The sequence below is a fragment of the Grammomys surdaster genome, unplaced genomic scaffold, assembly GCF_004785775.1.
Source record: "Grammomys surdaster isolate TR1022 unplaced genomic scaffold, NIH_TR_1.0 354, whole genome shotgun sequence".
Classification (NCBI taxonomy): Eukaryota; Metazoa; Chordata; class Mammalia; order Rodentia; family Muridae; genus Grammomys; species Grammomys surdaster.
The window spans coordinates 837,657-856,057 of NW_021604773.1; the positions used below are offsets into that span (position 1 = coordinate 837,657).

Below are 18,401 nucleotides of genomic sequence, written 5' to 3' on the forward strand. Positions count from 1 at the left end.
AAGGTGTGCACCACCACAGTCTGGCTTTATTTATTAATTTATTTTTAATATTGTTGTTTTGATGAGGCAGAGTCTCACTATTTAGCCCTAGCTCATCTGGAACCCAGTATTTTAATCCAGCTGGCCTTAAACTCACAGATGTCCACCTGCAGCTGCCTCGTGATAGCCGGGGTTAGCCTCATAGTCTACCACATTCGGCCTCTTTTTTTGTTCTGTTCTGGTTTTCACTGGGTTTCTCCTTATCTTGAAGTTCTGGCTCTTTTGAATTGCCTACACAGCCTGGGCTGAGTCTGAACTCCGGATCTTCTGGTCTCCACCTCCTGAGTGTTGGGATCACGATGCTACTGCCTTAGCTACCTGCTTCCGCTAGCTGTTGGTTTCTTTTATAAATACCTGTAAATTTGGGCTAATTTTTCTTCAAGGTTAAGCTCAAGATATGCAGGCTCATCACTAACTGCAGAAAGGAGGCTGTACCCTTTCAGTTCAGCACATAGGATCCCCAGGGAACTGATGCCCCTCGTTGGTGGTCATGGTAACTTGGAGAATGATAGGTAAAACTCTCAGGCTCCACCAGAAGAATTAGAGTTTGTATTTAAGCAATGATTTTGAAGGACTGGAGAGACAGCTGATTTAGGCTTTGTGACTTCAAGCTGAAGGACATAGCAGATACAAGTGGCTGGGCAGTGGGCCATAGCCTATGAGAAGGTCTCAAATTAGCTTCCTTTTGAGTCTGTGGTCCAGAACCACTGTTAGTGTCAGAGCAGGCCCAGAATGAAGCCGTCTCTGATTTCCCCCATTCACAAGGTGTTCCTGTTAGACTAGATGTGCTTTACCTGGCCATGCTCCAGTGTTAAGGAGGAACAGAGAGGTGGCAGCAGCCATCTAGGTCACTCAGAAGACAAGCAAAGGTTAGCTCAATAAGAGTCAGGCTGGAGAGATGGCTCAGTGGCTAAGAGCATTGACTGGTCTTCTAGAGGACCCTGGTTCAATTCCCAGCACCCATAAGGCAGTTCACAACTGTCTTTAATCCAGATCTAGAGGTTCCAACACCCTCACACAGACATACATGCTGGCAAAACACCAATGCACATAAAAGTGAAAATAAAAAGAGAGTGCCCAAGTCTTCCATGGAGGCAGGAGGAAGGCCTTAGGAAGTTGGTTTTTGACAAAGAATTAGTATTTTCTTTTAGCTAAATTAACTTCATAATATAATAGATTAGAATTATTAAAATCAGAAGTGGAATTGGAGATACTGCTGCACATGCTTCAGAATGACAAGCATTCCATGGCTAATAAAATGTAGTGTGCGTGTATGTGTGTGTTTGTGTGTGTCTGTGTGTGTGTCAGTGTGTGTGTATCTGTGTGTGTCTCTGTATGTGTATCTCTGTGTGTATCTCTCTCTGTGTTTGTCTGTGTGTATGTCTGTGTGTGTCTCTGTATGTGTGTCTGTGTGTGTGTCTGTGTGTGTCTTTGTGTGTGTGTGTGAATGCCATAGATGTAACAGTACAATGCCAAGGCCAAAAAAATAGTGTGTGAAGATGGCATGGACTTGTTTGTAGAGAATGTTACATATGCTACACGTGCTACATGTGCTACATGTTTTCAGGACTGATGACTAAACTGGGCACCCCCCACCTCCCCACCCCCGGCAAATGAACAGACTCTAATGAGCTGGATTTTTCTGTGCTGATACTAACCATAAACAATTAGACTTGGGTTTGTTACATGTATAGGGACAGAAGCTGAACGTCAGTTGCCCGAGACTGTCGTGAATGGAAAGGTTTAAATAAGACTTGGAAATGGACCACGGTAACTGTCACACAGTCATGCTATTGTGCTTCATGCCATTCAACCGTGGTTGTCAAAATGGTTAAAATCTTATGTGTGCATTTTAGCACATGGAAAACTGTTAAGACAAAACAGGATCTTGTGCAAGGTTGCAATGGAATGAACTGCTAGGCTCAGGACAAGAAACTCAGTACATGGGGCCTTTATGTCCGTGGATTTTACATCTGGGCATCAAACAATATACAGATGAAAACTGTCCAAAGCCATACATCTACACCGAAACATGTCCAGTCTGATCCCCTACCAGTATTCCAACTTCAAGCGGATAGATGGGGTCTAGGCAGCACAGGGTTTGGGCACCAGGGAGGATTTGAGCTTGTGGGAAGACATACATATAGCTCTGTGCAAACACAGCAGCGTTTTAACAGGAGACTTCGAGCATTCACGGCTTTTGGTGAGCCTGCGGCATCTGAGCAGTTCCCTCTGGATCCTGAGGGTGGATCCATATGTGATTCAGAACCTGGGCCTTCCTTTGCAATTCTATCCCTATACTGAGGTCTTATTTTAAAGTCATTGTTATACTGTGTAACTGGACTGGCCTTGGACTCATTCTCCTCCCAACCTGTGTTTTATTTGGGGATTGCGGGTGGATGTCACCATGCTGACTGTCTCTCTTATCTGTAGTGATAATTTTCTCCTTATAATCTTCATAAACTGTGCACACTAGTGACATAAAACCTGCAAATCTCTGGTATCGGAAGAGCGGAGACATTAGCCCTAAGCCAACACCATGAGCAATGGGTTACTCTTCTTGGAACTAAAGGAGTTGGAGACTTCACACTGATAGATCCCTGCATCTGCCTTCCAGACAGGAGATATGGTGAGCTGGTGCTTTTCGGGTAACAGCGTGATCCTCTCCGTGATGTTCAGGGGCTTGTAATTGAAGAACCAATTGATCTCCACTCCGGTGTCAGGTGACACGCAGGTGAAAATTGAGGCACTCCTCCTTTTCACTCTAGTGTGGTTGAGCTGGAGATAGGGCTTTGTCACAATCTCTGTGTGTGAACAGAAGAGAGCAAATGAAAGATTCATCTCCAGACATCTCAGCCAGCCCCTCTCTGCTCCAAGGTACCTAATACCAACTTTGCATGGGGATTCAGAGCTGAGGGTACAGCCAGTGTCTTGTGCTTGCAGTGGCCACCCATGGCCTGTGCCATCCTAATCCAGCAACTGTGTTCCCTGGGTCTCTGTTTCTCTATAATAGGACACATGGTGAATGACCATTGCCGTGTCTGTGAGTTAACCTTAAATAAGAACAAGAACCTGACCTTAGAACAGGGGAGCTGTCCAAATCAGGGGAGTCCATTACCCTTTGCCTAGCTATGAGATTTCCCTGGGCTGGATATAAAAACCTGCAAACCCATGAGAAGATCTGGCTGATGGCCTGGGTACCTGTCCAGCTCAGTCTCCATGCTCAGTCTCAGCAGAAGGAGATGCCAAGGTTGGGGGGACTCGGGGGACCCAGCTTATATGTGGCTGTGATGGCAGTGGGCTGGCTGCTTACACAAGACAATAAATCTTAGTTCCATCTCAGCTCTAACAGAAAGTCCAATTCCAACCCTGAAGAGGAGGTCCCCAGGGTCACCTGGAGTAAAGTCTGGGACAAGGACTGGAGCCAGGGCTTCCTGGTGCTCACATCTTTGTGAGAATCCCATGTTTTTCTCATGCCAGAGTCCCTTAGGGTCTACCTCAGGGTCATGTTCACAGTGAGAGCCCTGCAGGTCTTGACTGAGTCTAATGTCCTCATCTGAGTTACCCACTGCATGCCCTGCTCTCTGTGTGGCGCATTTGGTGATGGGGTTTGAGTACTGTACTTTAGCTCCCTTGTGTGTGTCTTGCACCAAATGTTCAAGGGGACACAGGGCAGAGGGGAGGTAGGCACAGGGCAGCACTGTCACTCCTGTGTGTTAAGAGGAACGATCCCTCCAAGCACCCACTGGTCACAGAGAGTCACTTACTATATACTTGGAGATGGGCATATGTTATTTCCTGTTGGTTATGTGCTTTAAAGGTTTTTAAAGTGTAGAATCCCGTGTCTTCCTGGGTGATGGCGTGGAGCAGCATGGAGCCGTCCTTATAGATTTCTTCCCTGCCGCTGACTTCCTTTCCAAGTTGAAGTGAGTCGCTGGATTTTTTATAATGCGCAATTGTAAAATTCTCATTTACATCTTTCCCTTTGTACCAGGAAAAAGAGAGGAGGTTCTCTTCCTGGTCAGGAACATAGAGAAGAACCTTTGCCCCTTCGGCAGCCGAGAACCGCATCTCTTTGTGTGTTAGCAGTGCTGCAGTGGGCGAGTTCCAGCAGGTTAAAAGTGAGGCTGGAAGAGAGCACAGGCATCAGCATTGGGCCCACCATGTCCTGAGCGGGTGAGTCTAAGGGAGAACAGTATTCAGACGAGGTGTTTGGGCGCGGGTGTGCCCACATTCTCGGTGCAGAAAACCAACAGGAAGCCTGTTCCCTGGATGCCCCTGAAGCTGTGTCCTCTGCTTGGAACTCTCTCCTCCCGTGTCTGCATGGCCCCCTACTCACTGCGCTCACATCTCTGTCACAGTCAAGAGTACATTTGGTGTTGGGGATGCCATCCCTGACCTTCTTCTCTAGAGACCCTGGGTTATCACTATCTAATGTTGTTACTGTGGTCCCTGTATTTGCAGTCAACCCCTGACCACACCTTCTAAGATAGCCCTTGCTATTTCCAATCCTGGGCTTGTAAGCCCTGGGGTTGGGCTGCTCTTCCCGAGAGGCCCAGTGATAGGGACAGGCTCAGATACCAGTAAAGGAATGAAGGAGTGAGCATGTCCCGAGACATGTGTCTGTGGGTCTATTTACAGCAAGCTCGGAGCTTATGACAGGGTTTACATTGTTATGTGTTCTTGAAAGAGATTGAACCTGAGCTCCAGAGTGAGAGGGCGAAGCATCACAAAGTCTGATAGTGTTTCAGGCTCAGACCCAGTGGGAGCAGCCAATTTCCAAAATGTTGGATTCTGAGCTTTTCAGACTCAAGCCAAATCAAGACTCTTGGCAGCAATTCATAAGACTGGGTGGAGAAAAACACCTTCATGTAGGCATAAGCGCAGGGCAGGGCAGCTACGCAGGGTCCTTGTTAGTATAGCCTCCTAAGAGACAGCGTTCTTTACACATGGGGCTTCTTAACATAGGAGGAGATCTCTCTGATTTTAGCTTTTGTTTTCAAATAAGGTATAATATTTCCCTTTGCTATAGAATTTAGCTGTTAGGAGACAAAAAAAAAAAAATGAGTCTCTCCACTCACATAATGTGTGTCCTTCTCTTCCCCAGTGAGTGCGCACATGCATGTGTGTGTTGGAGGTGTCAGCGGATAGCTACCTCCCTGTCTCCCACAGCTGCCCTCCCAGTAGATTCTGGGCTCCCTGAAGCTGTGTGAAAAGAGGGACAGCCTGTCTCAGTTCCTCAGACAATGTCCTTCCTAGGTGTCTCGATTCCTGAGGGTGACAGGCACCTGGGCACATGCAGCCTCCAACTTCACAGGGTTAAGGCATCCCCTGCTCACCCACTGAAGGCATCCAAGGCACCCTTTCTCCACAGCTCCCCCATGGCTTCCTCACTTCCCCACAGCAAGGATCCCGCTTTCCTGATTTCCCCTTCCCAACCACACACAGCCGTCCTCTCCAGCACTGCATAAATCCTGTGGCCTCAAAGAGAGACCCTTGTCCGAGTCCTGGATCATAGCTCACTTCTCTCTTCCCACCAAGAGAATCTCTCCAGGGCTACCTCCTTCTTTGTCCCAACATTTTCTCTGTGCCCTGCTGCCAGCTCTTCCCCCTCACAGGGAGGAGACTTCCAGGCCTCTGTAGACTCTCAGGTCCTCCTCCATCATCCCCCCACCCCCATTGCCTGTCCACCTCTTCTGTGTCAGAAGCCCCAGCACAGCCCTGTGTCCTGCTCTCCCTCCCACAATGCACTCCTGCTTGGAGACTCCAAGCACACCCACAGCTCAGCATCAAGGCCCTGACCCCCATTCCAGAGCTCCTGATGGGCACAAACACACAAGCCTGGATCTGACCCAGGACATTTGTGGTCCTCTGGGTACTGTGCTCTGGGCAATCTCTGGTGCAGAGCAAACCCCCATTATTACCATGGCCACCCCTGTGGGGACTCCAACAGTCAGGGTACAGCCATGTACCCTGTGGGCACTGGTGACTAACTTTAAATAAAGAGGGACATGGCTTTTCCTCCCCTCTGAACACCCCTTGTTCCCTGAGAGCATCCATCTGAGCAGCCTGGGTCCCTCCCTGTGTCCTCTGCTCTCAGCCTGAAGCAGAGACTCCTCCCAGGGTCCCTTCCTGTCAGAGCGCCCCACCACCACCACTCCAGGCCTGGCCTCACCTGTGAGCAGGAGCCCTTTGCAGAGAAGCAGAGAAGGGGACTCCATGGTCTCTGCTCCCATGTGTGCTGTCCTGGTGTCCAAGGGTCCTTCCCTCTTATTTCTCCTGTCCTTACCCCAGGGTCATCTTCCAGAGTCACATGGGCTGTGTGCAGGGAATCTGCCCGAGGCCATGCGCTGTGTCAACTGTTCTTGCTGGGGGACTGCCCCTTCTTCCTCTCCCCTCCAACCCAACCTCACCTGTCTCTAAACCCATTCTTTAAGATTTACTCCTTTATTTGAGTCAGAGTCGCATTATGTAGCCTAGGCTATTCTAGAACTTACTGTGTAGCCCAGACCTCAAACTCACAGAACTCTGCCTGCCTCTGCCTCCCGAGGGCTGGGATTGAAGGCAGGCTCCACTATGCCCAGCTAAGATTTATTTGTTTAATGTGTTCAAATGTCTTACTTTATAAATGATGTGTTTTCACCTATACTTACCCTGATTCCAGAACCCATTTTAACCTATCATTCTGATTACCCACTTGCCCCTCCCCAAGACCCCACATTCTGATATCCTGGAGTGCCTGCCCTTTTCTGCAGCTTTTGTACATGGACATGATCTCTTGGTCAGGAAGCGAGCCCTGGCTAGCTGGGCCCATAGGGCAGATCTCCTATTCCAAACCCCAATGTTCTCATGTCCGTGATGAAAACGACTCAGCACCCCCAACTTCTCTGCAAAGTTATTGTTTGTTTGTTTGTTTGTTTGTTTGTTGAGCCTGGGCATCTCTCTGATTGACATCCAAACCTTAAGCCCCACCAGTCCCTAGGGCTCTGGTTCATGTGACTTCTAGCTGTGCAGGTCTCCAGGGTCACACTGGGGAATCTTGGTGGAGGCCCAGCTGGCAGCCCCCACTTCTTCCTGTGTGATAATTGGTCAGCTGTTCGTTCATCTGTCCTGGAGCAGGTGACAAGCAGATGTGAGGTAGGGTGGGGATGGAAGATGGCTGTCCCAAAGAAGCCTGCTTCCTGGCTTGGGCTTTCTCAGCTACCATTGACCGTCTTAAGTGAATAAAAATGGGGACATGATCACTCCAAGGGATGGCTGAAGAGAAGGTTTTTAGTGTAGACATGATGACTGGCACAGCCAGAGGGATCTGGAAAGGTCCAGGGCAGGGAGAGAAGGTAGTAGGTTAGATATGAGCAGTATCCTGAGTGGGACCATATGAGGAGAGAGAGGGGAAGAGAGAGAGAGGAAGAGAAGGCCAAGAGGACAGAGAGAGCCAGGAGTGACCAAAATGTCTGAGTTGTACAGGAATCAGAACCCAGGGGACGGAAAGCCAAGCTCCGGAACTGGAGAGGTTTAGGGTAGGGGGTGGGGCTGAGAGGAGCCAGTCCCTGGCTTCATGGACTTTGGTATATTAAACAGACACTACACTTAGCCATTTGTGGTAAGTTTCTTTGAGACCTAATAGTAAGCCCTTAAAAGAGTGGCAGAGCGTGAAATGTCCAAAGAAACTTTCACACATGTGTGCACACACAGACAGATATTCCACCACAAAACGAAACCCCACAACTTCCTCAGATGCTCTCTTGTGTTGTCATCTATGATAGGGTCGTTCCCTAGTGACCACGAGTCCAGGCCTTGCCCTCAAGACAAGAGGAAACTTACTAAGAGACAGGAAAGAGTCAGTGTAGCCAGGGGTCTTAGGAGCCTTGAGTGGGTTATCTGACTCAGCCTGATGAATGTCTGAAGGGAGACTTTGAGGGGAGAACAGTTAGTGTGTGGACAAGAATTTCCTCTTTTGGCTACCATGAGATTTAAGCCCAAACATCCCATTGGTTCACCACTAAGTTAATTATGTATTCACATTTATTAATTTACATTTTTTAAAAAATTTTAGTTAAGTCTAGTAAGTTTGGAAGTCATTATGTATTCCCTTTACTCTGGTCCCCAAAGCAAGAATCCTCCTGCCTCAGCCTCCTAAGTGCAGAGACTATACTTAAGTGTACATACAGGTCAGGCAGTGGTAGTACACACCTTTAATGTCAGCACGGGGGAGGTAGAGGCAGGTGGATTTCTGTGAGTTTGAGGTCAACCTGGTCTATAGAACAAGTTCTAGGACAGCCAAGGCTACACAAAGACATCCTGTTGAGAAAAACAAAAACAGCAACAAAAACAAAAAATGAAAATCAAAATCAAACTAAGTGGATTTGAATACCAAAGTTGCTACATACTAGCTGTGTAGCCTTGACTTATAAAAACTCCAAGGTCACTGTTAGGAATATTTAGCTTACTCTAATTAAAAAAAGAGAGAAGTCTGGACATAGTGGCATACACCTTTAATCTCACCACTTGAGAGGTAGGGGCAGGCAGATCTCTATGAGTTGAAAGCATCTTGGTTATCATAGTGACACTCTGTCTCAATAACATAAAATTTAAAAAATAAAAAAATAATGTAAAAACCTTGTTAGCTGTTTAAGAACTGTTTAAATACCAACTATAGTTTTTCCCCTTTGTTTTTGTTTGCTTGAGACTCGCTCTCTGGTTGCCCATTCGGGCTGGTATACACAGCTGAGGATGGCCTGGTGGCCCTCATGCCTCCAGCTCCCCAGTGCTAGGATGTCAGGGAGGTGCAGCAGCACTTCTGGAAGATGCTGTGCTGGAGTCTGACCCAGGGCATGCTAGGCAAGCACTCTGCCTGCTACACAGCATCCTTAGCACAGAGTAGACTTTCATTACAGACTGAGGCCCAAGCCAGCACTGCAGGGAACTCACGGCCACCCTGAAACCTTCTGCAGGAAGATGGACACTTCCTGAAGATGGATTCGGGACACTTCCTCCTGTAGACACAGGATGTCAGATTCCTGACACAACTGCTCCTGAAACATGTCCCGGAACAGGAAATCAGATTGGTGATAGCAGTGATTATAGATAAGTTTCTATACACGCCCATCACACACTTAGTCCCTTCCTAGCCCTGGGAGACATCTGACATCTGCTGCATGTGACTTCTACCTTCAGAACACCTGGATGATCAGCTGGGTGTCAGTGTCAGAACCATCACGTAGGGAGGCCAGGGGTTCCCTCGGGTATTGACAGACCCAGGCTAGGACTCAATAGAGGCCATTGCTGGGGTATACTGCAGGCACAGTATGCTTCTCAGCCTTGCTGCTCACTGTGTGGTGTGGAGGACTGAACTGCAAAGAGAGAGAAGGGAGAGGCATGGGAGGTGGACACTGGAGGGGACAGAGCAGAGTCTTAGACACCAACAGTCTATGTGGTTCTGGAGGGAGCTCCTGCCTGGGAGGAGGCTGAGCTCAGAGGAAGACAGCAGAGCTGGGAGCACAGCATGGAGCACAGGAGTAGGGCTGAACCTGAAGCTCTTCTCCACAGAGGGAGGACTGAGGAGGCAGCAGAGACCTGGAAATCCCCCCTCTCTCTTTCCCTTTCTCCTTCCCTCCCTCTCTTCCAACAAATGTCACCCTTGATGACAAGGGCTTCTTCTCACAGTGTCATAAGTAAGAAAGCTAGCAGTGTGGGTGTGGGATCCCTGTACCCATCACAGTAGGCAAGGAGACAGTCGGGTGAGGTCAGAATGAAGTTCAGGTCAGCCACAAGTAGTTAGGCAGTGCTGGGACAAACTTCTGGAGTCTGACACTGGGTGGTTTTAGCCATATTTAATTAAGCACAGCACGATTTGGGGGAAAACATTTCCTGATGACAACAAGGGTACAACACAGCTCAAGGCATGTTGACTTTGAGACTCTACAGAGTCCATATCCCTTCTTCCATGAACATGGGTTCTGTTGACTTACAGACAATGCTCAAGATGAGGGCCTGTGGAGGATGGCTGAGGTAAACACAATTCCTGTCCCAAAGATAACACAGAGGTCACTTGGGCTGTTGTAGAGTACAAGTGCCAACTGTCACGAGGATGCTGGGACAGACTAAGAAGCAATGCTCAAGATGTAGGGGAAAGCCAGGGATACACAGACATGATATTCCGGGAGACTCAGGTTCAGCCGGCCTTACAGATAGCTAGAGATGAGCAGGTTGTAAACGACAGCCTTTCCTTGAGTTCCTGGAGGAAGATAGCAAACATCTCCTTCCACTGAAGCCTGAGTGTTTAACTTTACTGGCTTCTCCAAGGCTTCCCTGTGTGCACAGGGACCTCTTACCCTCTACAGGTGGGAGGTCCTCACAGGAAGCTGAAACAGCTCCCTCAGCAGGGTTTGATGAGATAAAGGGTCTGAGGCCATGATGGGGCCTGGAGTGTAGGAACAGCAGGAAGTGGCAGAATCTGGACATGCCAGGGGCTCAAGGGAAGGACAGGCTTTTGTTTAAACCCTGGAGAAGAGCTTCACCATGATGAAAATGATGGGGGCTTGGGGGAGGGAAGAGAGGAGAGAAGGGATGAAGGGATGGAGGGAAGGCCACAGAATCTCTTCAGACAGCAGCCTTCAGCTCAGGACCAAATCCCTGAGCATTGTCTCCCTAAGAGTTCTGGACCGATTCCCAGGACAAAGGGAAGGTTCTATTGCTTCTGTTCTGTTAGCATGGTGGGAAGTTTCAGTCTCCTGACTTAGTTCAGCACAGCGTAAGGAGCACCGAAGAACAAGGTCCCACAGACAGAGCTGTCAACTTCAGTTTGCCTCTCCCCCTTAGCTGCAGGGAGCATGAGCTGGCTGAGGCTCTGGGATGTGTCCTAAAGGTGCAGGCCTGTGTGCTGACGAACAGCTGTGGAGCCCATTATCTGACTGTGGGTGAGAAGACGGAGCTCATAGCCTGGCTGGGTCACCCTCAGAGACCAGGAACCTGAGAGGAGACCCGGGATTTCTGTCTGCAGCCTGAGAGAAGAAGACACAGGGAAGAAAGAGGCTCAGCAGCGGGCAGCCCTCAGTGAACGGGAAATAGTACAGTGTGGCAAGAAAAAGCCTGGTTGTTCCCCAGAGTTTTGGTCTCTTTATTCTGAAGACTGATGTTCCTAAGAAATACTGGGTGTCTTTCCAAAAATCAAACAATGGGAAGGCCAGTGAGATACCTCCATGGATGGTACGACTTGTTTCAAAGTCTGAGGACCTGGCTACAATCTTCAGATCCCACAACATAAGAAAGACTGAGTAATGCAAGTTGGCCTCTGCCTTCCCCATAGGTGTTGTAGAATGCCCTCCCCCCACACACACAAACACAGACCTATACGAACACACAGAGATGTGATTGTGCTGGGCACGAATGCCACCTTCCCAGTGGACCTACATGGGTCTCTGTGCCACCAGGGCACATGGAGAGGACAGGAGTTCCTTCTGGTGCATACAGACTAAGGTCAGGAAATAACAGAGGTCAGCCCTGGAGTGAGCTGCTGTTCTCTCTGGGCACTAGGATGCTTACTCAGCCTTACTACTCAGTGTGTGGTCCCCAGGTCTGAGACAGAGAGAGAGAGAGAGAGAGAAGGGACAAGAAGCAGGAGTCAGCATGGGGGTGAAGGAGCGGGTATACAACAGTATCTTGAACACAAACACCACAGCCCTCGTGATTCTGAGAGATGCTCCTGCCTGGGAGGAGGCTCAGCTCAGTGTCAGGATGGCAGAGCTTGGACAGAAGCTCTTCTCCATGAGGGGAGACAGAGCAGGCAGCAGCGACGATGGAGGCCTCTTGTGTAACCTTTCTGCAGAGGGGACGCCACCTGGGTGTGTGTTTTGCTAGCAGGTGAGGAGACCATTCTCTGACAGTGTGGGTGGGTGCAGGGCTCAGAGATTCCTAAGGAGCAAGAGAACCTGAGAGGAAAGGCAGGGTTTGTGCTTGAGCATCAGGAAGCAGACACAGAGGGGAAGAGATGATCAGCAGAGGGAAGTCCTCAGAGAACAGGAAATGGGATGGGGGAGGGGAGAAAAAGCCAGAGTGTCCCCTACTCAGAGTTGATCGCCAGTGAGTACTGTACTCTGAAGACCTGTTGTACTGGCTCGGTTTGTTGTCAACTTGACACAAGCTAGAGCATCGGAGAGGAAGGAGCCTCAGTTGAGAAGATGCCTCCGTGAGATCCCGTTGTAAGGCATTTTCTCAGTCAGTGAGCAATGGGGGAGGACCCAGCCCGTGGCTGGTCGTCTTGGGCTCTATAAGAAAGTGGGCTGAACAAGCCATGGAAAGTAATCCGGTAAACATCACCCTCCATGGCCTCCATCAGCTCCTGCTCCAGGTTCCTGCCCTGTGTGAGTTGCTGTCCTGACGTCCTCCAATGATGGTCTGTGATCTGGAAGTGTAAGTGGAATAAACCTGTTCCTCCCCAACTTGCTTTTTGGCCATGGTGTTTTCGTCCCACCCATAGAAACCCTAACTAATACACTGGTCTTCCCAACTAGGACATCGTGACTCCAAAACCTATCAAGCCGGGGGTGGGGACAGTGATTGTTCAGCTCATTGGATACTCACTGCCAACTCAGAGTAATCTGTGTGCACTGGATTGTAGCACAGACCTCACCTCTCCAAGTAGTCTGCTAAGTCTTGATAGTTGATGTGGCATCCACTAGACTATACACACAGGATGGTATGTGCCTGCCACACACACATACACACACACACGCACATGCACACACACATGCACACAAACACACATGCACACACATGCACACACACATACACACACACACACGCACACATACATGCACACAAACACACATGCACACACATGCACACACACATGCACACACACGCACACACACAAACACACAAACACAGACATACACACACAAACACACACACAGGTGCACACACACAAACACACACACACAGATATATAAAAATATATAAATACATTTAAATCAACCAGGGATACCAAACACTTTCATTAGTGGCAAACATGGGATGTTTATAAGCAACCTGCATTCCGGTCAACCTGAGACATTCACCCATTCACCCCTCACTGCATGTTAAGTCTTTGGCAGGCAATCGACCTCTCCAAAGGCTCAGCCTAGCCCTGTCTTCACAATGACCCACTTCTACTGGACCGGAAGACAGCCGGGCAGGGCAGCTGGACAGTTCAATGAGGGGTGACTGGAACCACAAAGGGAGTTGGTTTTTGTTCTTGTTGATATTATTTATTTATTTATTTATTTATTTATTTATTTTTAAAGGTCAGAAACCAAAGATGCAGGGACTCTGAGGAGAGAGCTCCACACAGAGGAAATGACACACTCGGAGGACTGAAGACAGAGAGGCCACCTTGCTTTTTTCTACCAAGTAGGACAGGCTCCCCCTACCCAGTCCTTCTAGGCTGGGAGACAAACATGCCTGCTTCCAACAGAGGCCCCCACCTTTCCCTCTGTTGTTGGTTTTTCTCTCTTACATTGCAGACCCATGTTTAACCCATTGTAGCACGGCGCCACTGCATGTATCAGCATTGAGGTAGTGTCTCCCAAAGTTGCTGAGGGAGAAAATGTTCTTCTCCTTGTTCATAATCTGCCAGGCAACCTTGGAGCCTTTTCCTGGTACAGACCTCCATTTCCAGCTAAGATCTTTGAAATCATGCCATATGTCACAGCCAGTAGTTCAAGAAGGTTGGGGAAGTCATACAGTGGTACAGTAATGGGTCCTCGCTGGGTGGCCAGAAGGTCACCCAGGTGGAACATGGATACTACATCCTATGAGCCTTCCATATGTGTTTTACAAATGAAAAAAATCTATATGAGTCTCCATGAATGCAGTGAGCTACTCTGTGTCCTCTGAGGGTTGGTGACACTGATACCACTGTGAACACTGTGTCAAGAATGGCCTATGTCACCACTGTATTTGTCCTCACATTGGTAGATTAGGGGCTTAGGGCAGGACAAGTATTATGGAGATAACTTGCAATAGATCAGAATTCCTCACCTGACCTAACCTGGGGAGAGCAGGCATGCGCTGAGTAGCCAGCCCAAGGATGTCAGCTTCAGCCCAGACTCTTCCAGGCTTCATCATGAACATGGCTCTGAGAAAGATGCTGGAGAATCAGGCAGGGCATGGCTAAGGAAGCCACGGGGTCCTCACAGCGAGGCAAACACCAGGAATCCCTGACTCCAGACCTCTGTCCCAATCTCCTCTCAGATGACAGACATTGAGAGCTTTTCTCCAGGGCTGAAATGTAACTTCCTGCTTTTGCTGACTGGGAGCAATGGTTTACTGTTTGCCCGAGTTTCACAGAGACCTGAACCAGCCAGTGTTTGTAGTGTGTAATTTAAAAAAAAAAAAAAGCCCACGCTTCTTCTGGCTAGGTGCCGGCATCTGCAGTTTCTGTCTGTTCCTAGCCCAGTGCAATGGCCCGAGACCATGACCACTGTCTGTTTCTCTGTCTGGCCTTGCTAAGCCACCCAGCAGGTGTCCCTCCTGTGAATGCCTGGAGCTACCATTTGCGTTCAACCAACTGTCCGCCAAGGCTTTGCTTTGCCGATGACACAGCTGCCACTCGGCTGCCCTCTCTCACTTGCCCACCTGAACTGTCATGAATGGAAAACACCAGACAATCTTAATTTTAAAATTAACCAGAATGACACAACTGCTGGCCATAGAATCTATTGTCCTAAACTCATCACCCATTCTATGTTGGAAATTCTTCCGGTGGAGGGAGCCGCCTCTGGGTCTGACAATCTCCAGCCTACGTCCTGCACATCCTCTGGCTCTCTGACTGACTGAAGAAAAGTTCCTTCCTCCCTTGCCCCCCTCGTCCTCTCTGGGACCCGGAAAACCAGCCTCTTCTCTTCACCCAGCCATTAGCTTCTTGTCATCTTTATTAGCCAATCAAATAATTAGGGGAAATCCCCCAACAAGTGTTCTACAGCAGTTAGACAAGCTAATCCGGACATCTCCTTCCGAGTCTTAGCATGGAGATCAAAGCTGGACAGGTACCCAGGACATTAGTGACCTGTTCTGCTGGGTTTATGAGATGTCATAGGAAGACATGGTCTCAAGGAAAAGAATAGGGGAGAGAGGTCCTCCTGTCCAGTGCTTCTCCTTAGAGGTCCATCCCGAGGACTTCTCTGGTAGGCAGTTAGCAATGGTCTCTGCTGATTTGGAAAGCTCTCCTGATCCAAGGTCAGGTTGAAGGTCACCTTACTGACACAGCAACGGTCATTTACCGTGTGTTCTATTTTAGGGAAACAGATACATGAAAGACAGTGGCCCAACCTCAATCACAGAGGCCATGGGTGGCAGATCTAAACAGAAGCTGTCTGTCTCCACCCCCAAAGGCCTGGGGGTGCCTAGGAAGCAGAGAGGAGCTGCCTGAGATGTCTGAAGATGAACTACTGTAGGCTTTGATTTCTCAAAACCTACCTTAATTATGGTTCTTTAATACTTCATCCTCCCTTTTAGCCTACCATCCACCAGAGGTAGGAGAAAAGAAAGGGTAATAGGAAACAGAGCTCGTGGACCTGCTTAGAAATAGTTCTTTGGGACGATTCCAATCTTCACTGTCAGCAGTCCAATCTATTCGACAAACACCAAACACGAATCAGTAACAGCAGCTTGATCCAGAAGAAACCGTGAGGCTCCACCGGTTGGCTTTAGTCCAAAGAGGTGCCAAGAAGCAGCCGAAATACTACCGGAAGTTCTTTGGTGCGTTTCTCTCTATGAAGTCATGACAAGCAAAAATCAAAGAAGAAAGCAAGGCAAACCGATGCAAGGGCATCGTCCACTGTCTGCTGGGTTATACTTATACTCCTTCCAAACATCACGCATCCTCTCAAGCGTCTGCCCCAGCAAAGCATCGCGTGCCCTTATTCCAGGCAGCTTCCAGAAACACACCGCGTGTCTATTCTCAGCAAAACATCCTCTCAAGTGTCTGCCTCAGTAAACCATCCTGTCAAAAGACAGTTTCCAGAAAAATATCACATGACATTTCCCACTCCAAACTACTGTCATTTGGTCCTCTCCTCTATCTCTACACAGCCTGTGGTGTAGCCCTCCTCCAGGTTCCTGACACCACAGTCCATGAACAAGGCTCTGTGACCCCGATGTGCATGTCGTTTGACACTGGGCTCTCCTTGCAGTGTATCTTCAGTAACTGCAGCTTTGTTATCAATGAAAGGATGGCAGTGCCTCACAGAAAACAAACAAACAAAACCAGGCTCAGTGTGGTAGTTTGAATAAAACGGCCCCTGCTGGTCTATAGAAAGTGGCACTATTAGGAGGTGTGACCTTGTTGGAGTGGGTGTTGTCTTGTTGAAGGAAATGACTCAGTTATTCTTCTGATCAGGATGTAAAACTCTCAGCTCTTTCTCCAGCCCTATATCTGCCTACACACCATCTTGATGATAATGGACTAAAGCTCTGAACCTGTAAGCCAGTACCAATGAAATGTTGTCCTTTATAAGAGTTCCCTTGGTCACGGTGTCTCTTCACAGCAATGGAAACCCTAAGACTCCAGTATAGACAGTGTCATGGGGGAGGATCAGTGGGAGGTCCCTATCACCTTAGTTCCAAAAAGAGTCTCCTAGTCCTCCTACCTGTGATTAGTAAGCCACCCCTCCTCCATAGGGTGTGTGAGAGAGAGAGAGAGAGAGAGAGAGAGAGAGAGAGAGAGAGAAAGAGAGAGGAGAGTTGTATACAGACTGGAGAAAAATTACTGTGAGAAAATTAACAACTAAGACACAAAGCCAGCCAGTGGTGATAAATGCCTGTTAACCCAGCAAAAAACATGAAGCAAGAAAAAGCTGAGGACAGGACAGCCCAGGTTATACAGTGACACTCTGTCTTAAAAGAACAAACAAGGATGCATACCTGTAATCCAAGCACTTGTGTGGCAAAGACAGATGGATCTCTGTGAATTTGAGGCTAATCTGGGTCAGAGAGTTCCAGGACAGTTAGGGCTCTTACACAAAGAAATACTGTCTCAAAACAAAATAAAACAAAAAACATATTTGCTCTTCCTCCAGAACAACGTGGTTGGAGTTCCACCACCCACACCGTGGCCCACCACAGCGCTCAACTCCAGTTCCTGGGGATCTAGCACCCTCTTCTGGCCTCATCAGGAGCTAGACAGACACACAGTAAAATACATGCTAGCAGAACACACAAGCACGTTCAATAAAAATAATAAATAAAATAAATAAATCTTTTTAAAAAGGTCATCAATATAGTAAACAGAATTGCAATGTAGCTAAGAGTGCATAGGTTCTGAATCAAATATATTGAACTCTCAGAATTCATGGGAACTGATCTCTGAGTCTCCGTTTTAAAAAGGTATTGTGAGCTAGGCCTGGCGGAGCATGCGTTTATTCCCTGCACTTGGGTACAGAGGCATATGGATCTCTGTGAATTCCAGTCTAGCCAGGGCTACAGATTGAGACCCTGTTTAAAACCAAATAAACAAACAACGGTAAATTGTTTTGTAGAGCTGAATATATCCTCCCACAAGCTTGAATTATTTCTGCTACCCGGACACCAGTCACCTATAAGAAGTTGGAATAACGATGGGCGATTGGACTGGACATGTTTCACTGGGGCCATAATGTCGGTTTACAGACGATTCCAGTGGGCTCTTCCCAGGGACCTAGCAAGGGCTTTCGTCATCATCTGCCATCATTACCTACCGCCGCCAGGTGATGGTGGCTTTTAAAAGGACTGCTTGCCACCCCAGTACTTTTTCTCTCTCTCCGTGTTCCCATGTGTTCCCAGACACTCTCTCTACACCTCTCTGTTTCTTCTCTGTCCCCCTATCTCTCATGGCTCGGCTTCCGTCTGTCTGCCCCTTCCCTTCTCCAGGCCCTCACTCCCTTCTTCCCTTCCTTCTTTTCCCTTTCCTTCTTCCCTTCTTCCCCTCTTCCCTTCTTCCCTTCTTCCCTTCTCCCTTCCCTTCTTCCCTTCTTCCCTTCTCCCTTCCCTTCTTCACTTCTTCCCTTCCTTCTTCCCTTCCTTCTTCCCTTCCCCTTCCCCTCCTCCCCTCCCCTCCTTCCCTCCCCTCCCCCTTTTCCCTTCCCTTCCCTCCCCTCTCCTCCCCTCCTTTCCTCCCTCCCCCTTTTCCCTTCCCTTCCCTCCCCTCCTCTCCTCCCCTCCCCTTTTTCCCTTCCCTTCCCTTCCCTTCCCTCCCCTCCTCTCCTCCCCTCCCCCTTTTCCCTTCCCTTCCCTCCCCTCCTCTCCTCCCCTCCCCCTTTTCCCTTCCCTTCCCTCCCCTCCTCTCCTCCCCTCCCCCTTTTCCCTTCCCTTCCCTCCCCTCCTCTCCTCCCCTCCCCCTTTTCCCT

The 18,401-nt window shown here is 48.7% G+C and overlaps 1 protein-coding gene across 1 annotated transcript; it reads right to left on the reverse strand.

Moving 5' to 3' along the window:
* Positions 1–2,565: 2,565 nt before the first annotated feature.
* LOC114631199 (carcinoembryonic antigen-related cell adhesion molecule 15) lies at positions 2,566–6,275 on the reverse strand. Its single transcript, XM_028779484.1, has 3 exons — positions 6,215–6,275; positions 3,807–4,166; positions 2,566–2,843 (listed from the first exon to the last, which is right to left on the reverse strand). Exons 1-3 carry the CDS (start codon positions 6,273–6,275, stop codon positions 2,566–2,568), a joined length of 699 nt encoding a protein of 232 aa, XP_028635317.1.
* Positions 6,276–18,401: the final 12,126 nt, after the last annotated feature.

Bases quoted from the DNA above. Each gene is read 5' to 3' on its own strand.
- LOC114631199 (XM_028779484.1), bottom strand. From the start codon at position 6,275: ATGGGAGCAGAGACCATGGAGTCCCCTTCTCTGCTTCTCTGCAAAGGG. The intron at 4,167-6,214 runs GTGAGGCCAGGC...GCTCTCTTCCAG, and splicing joins CAAAGGGCTCCTGCTCACAG to CCTCACTTTTAACCTGCTGG. The intron at 2,844-3,806 runs GTAAGTGACTCT...GTTCACACACAG, and splicing joins TGCCCATCTCCAAGTATATA to AGATTGTGACAAAGCCCTAT.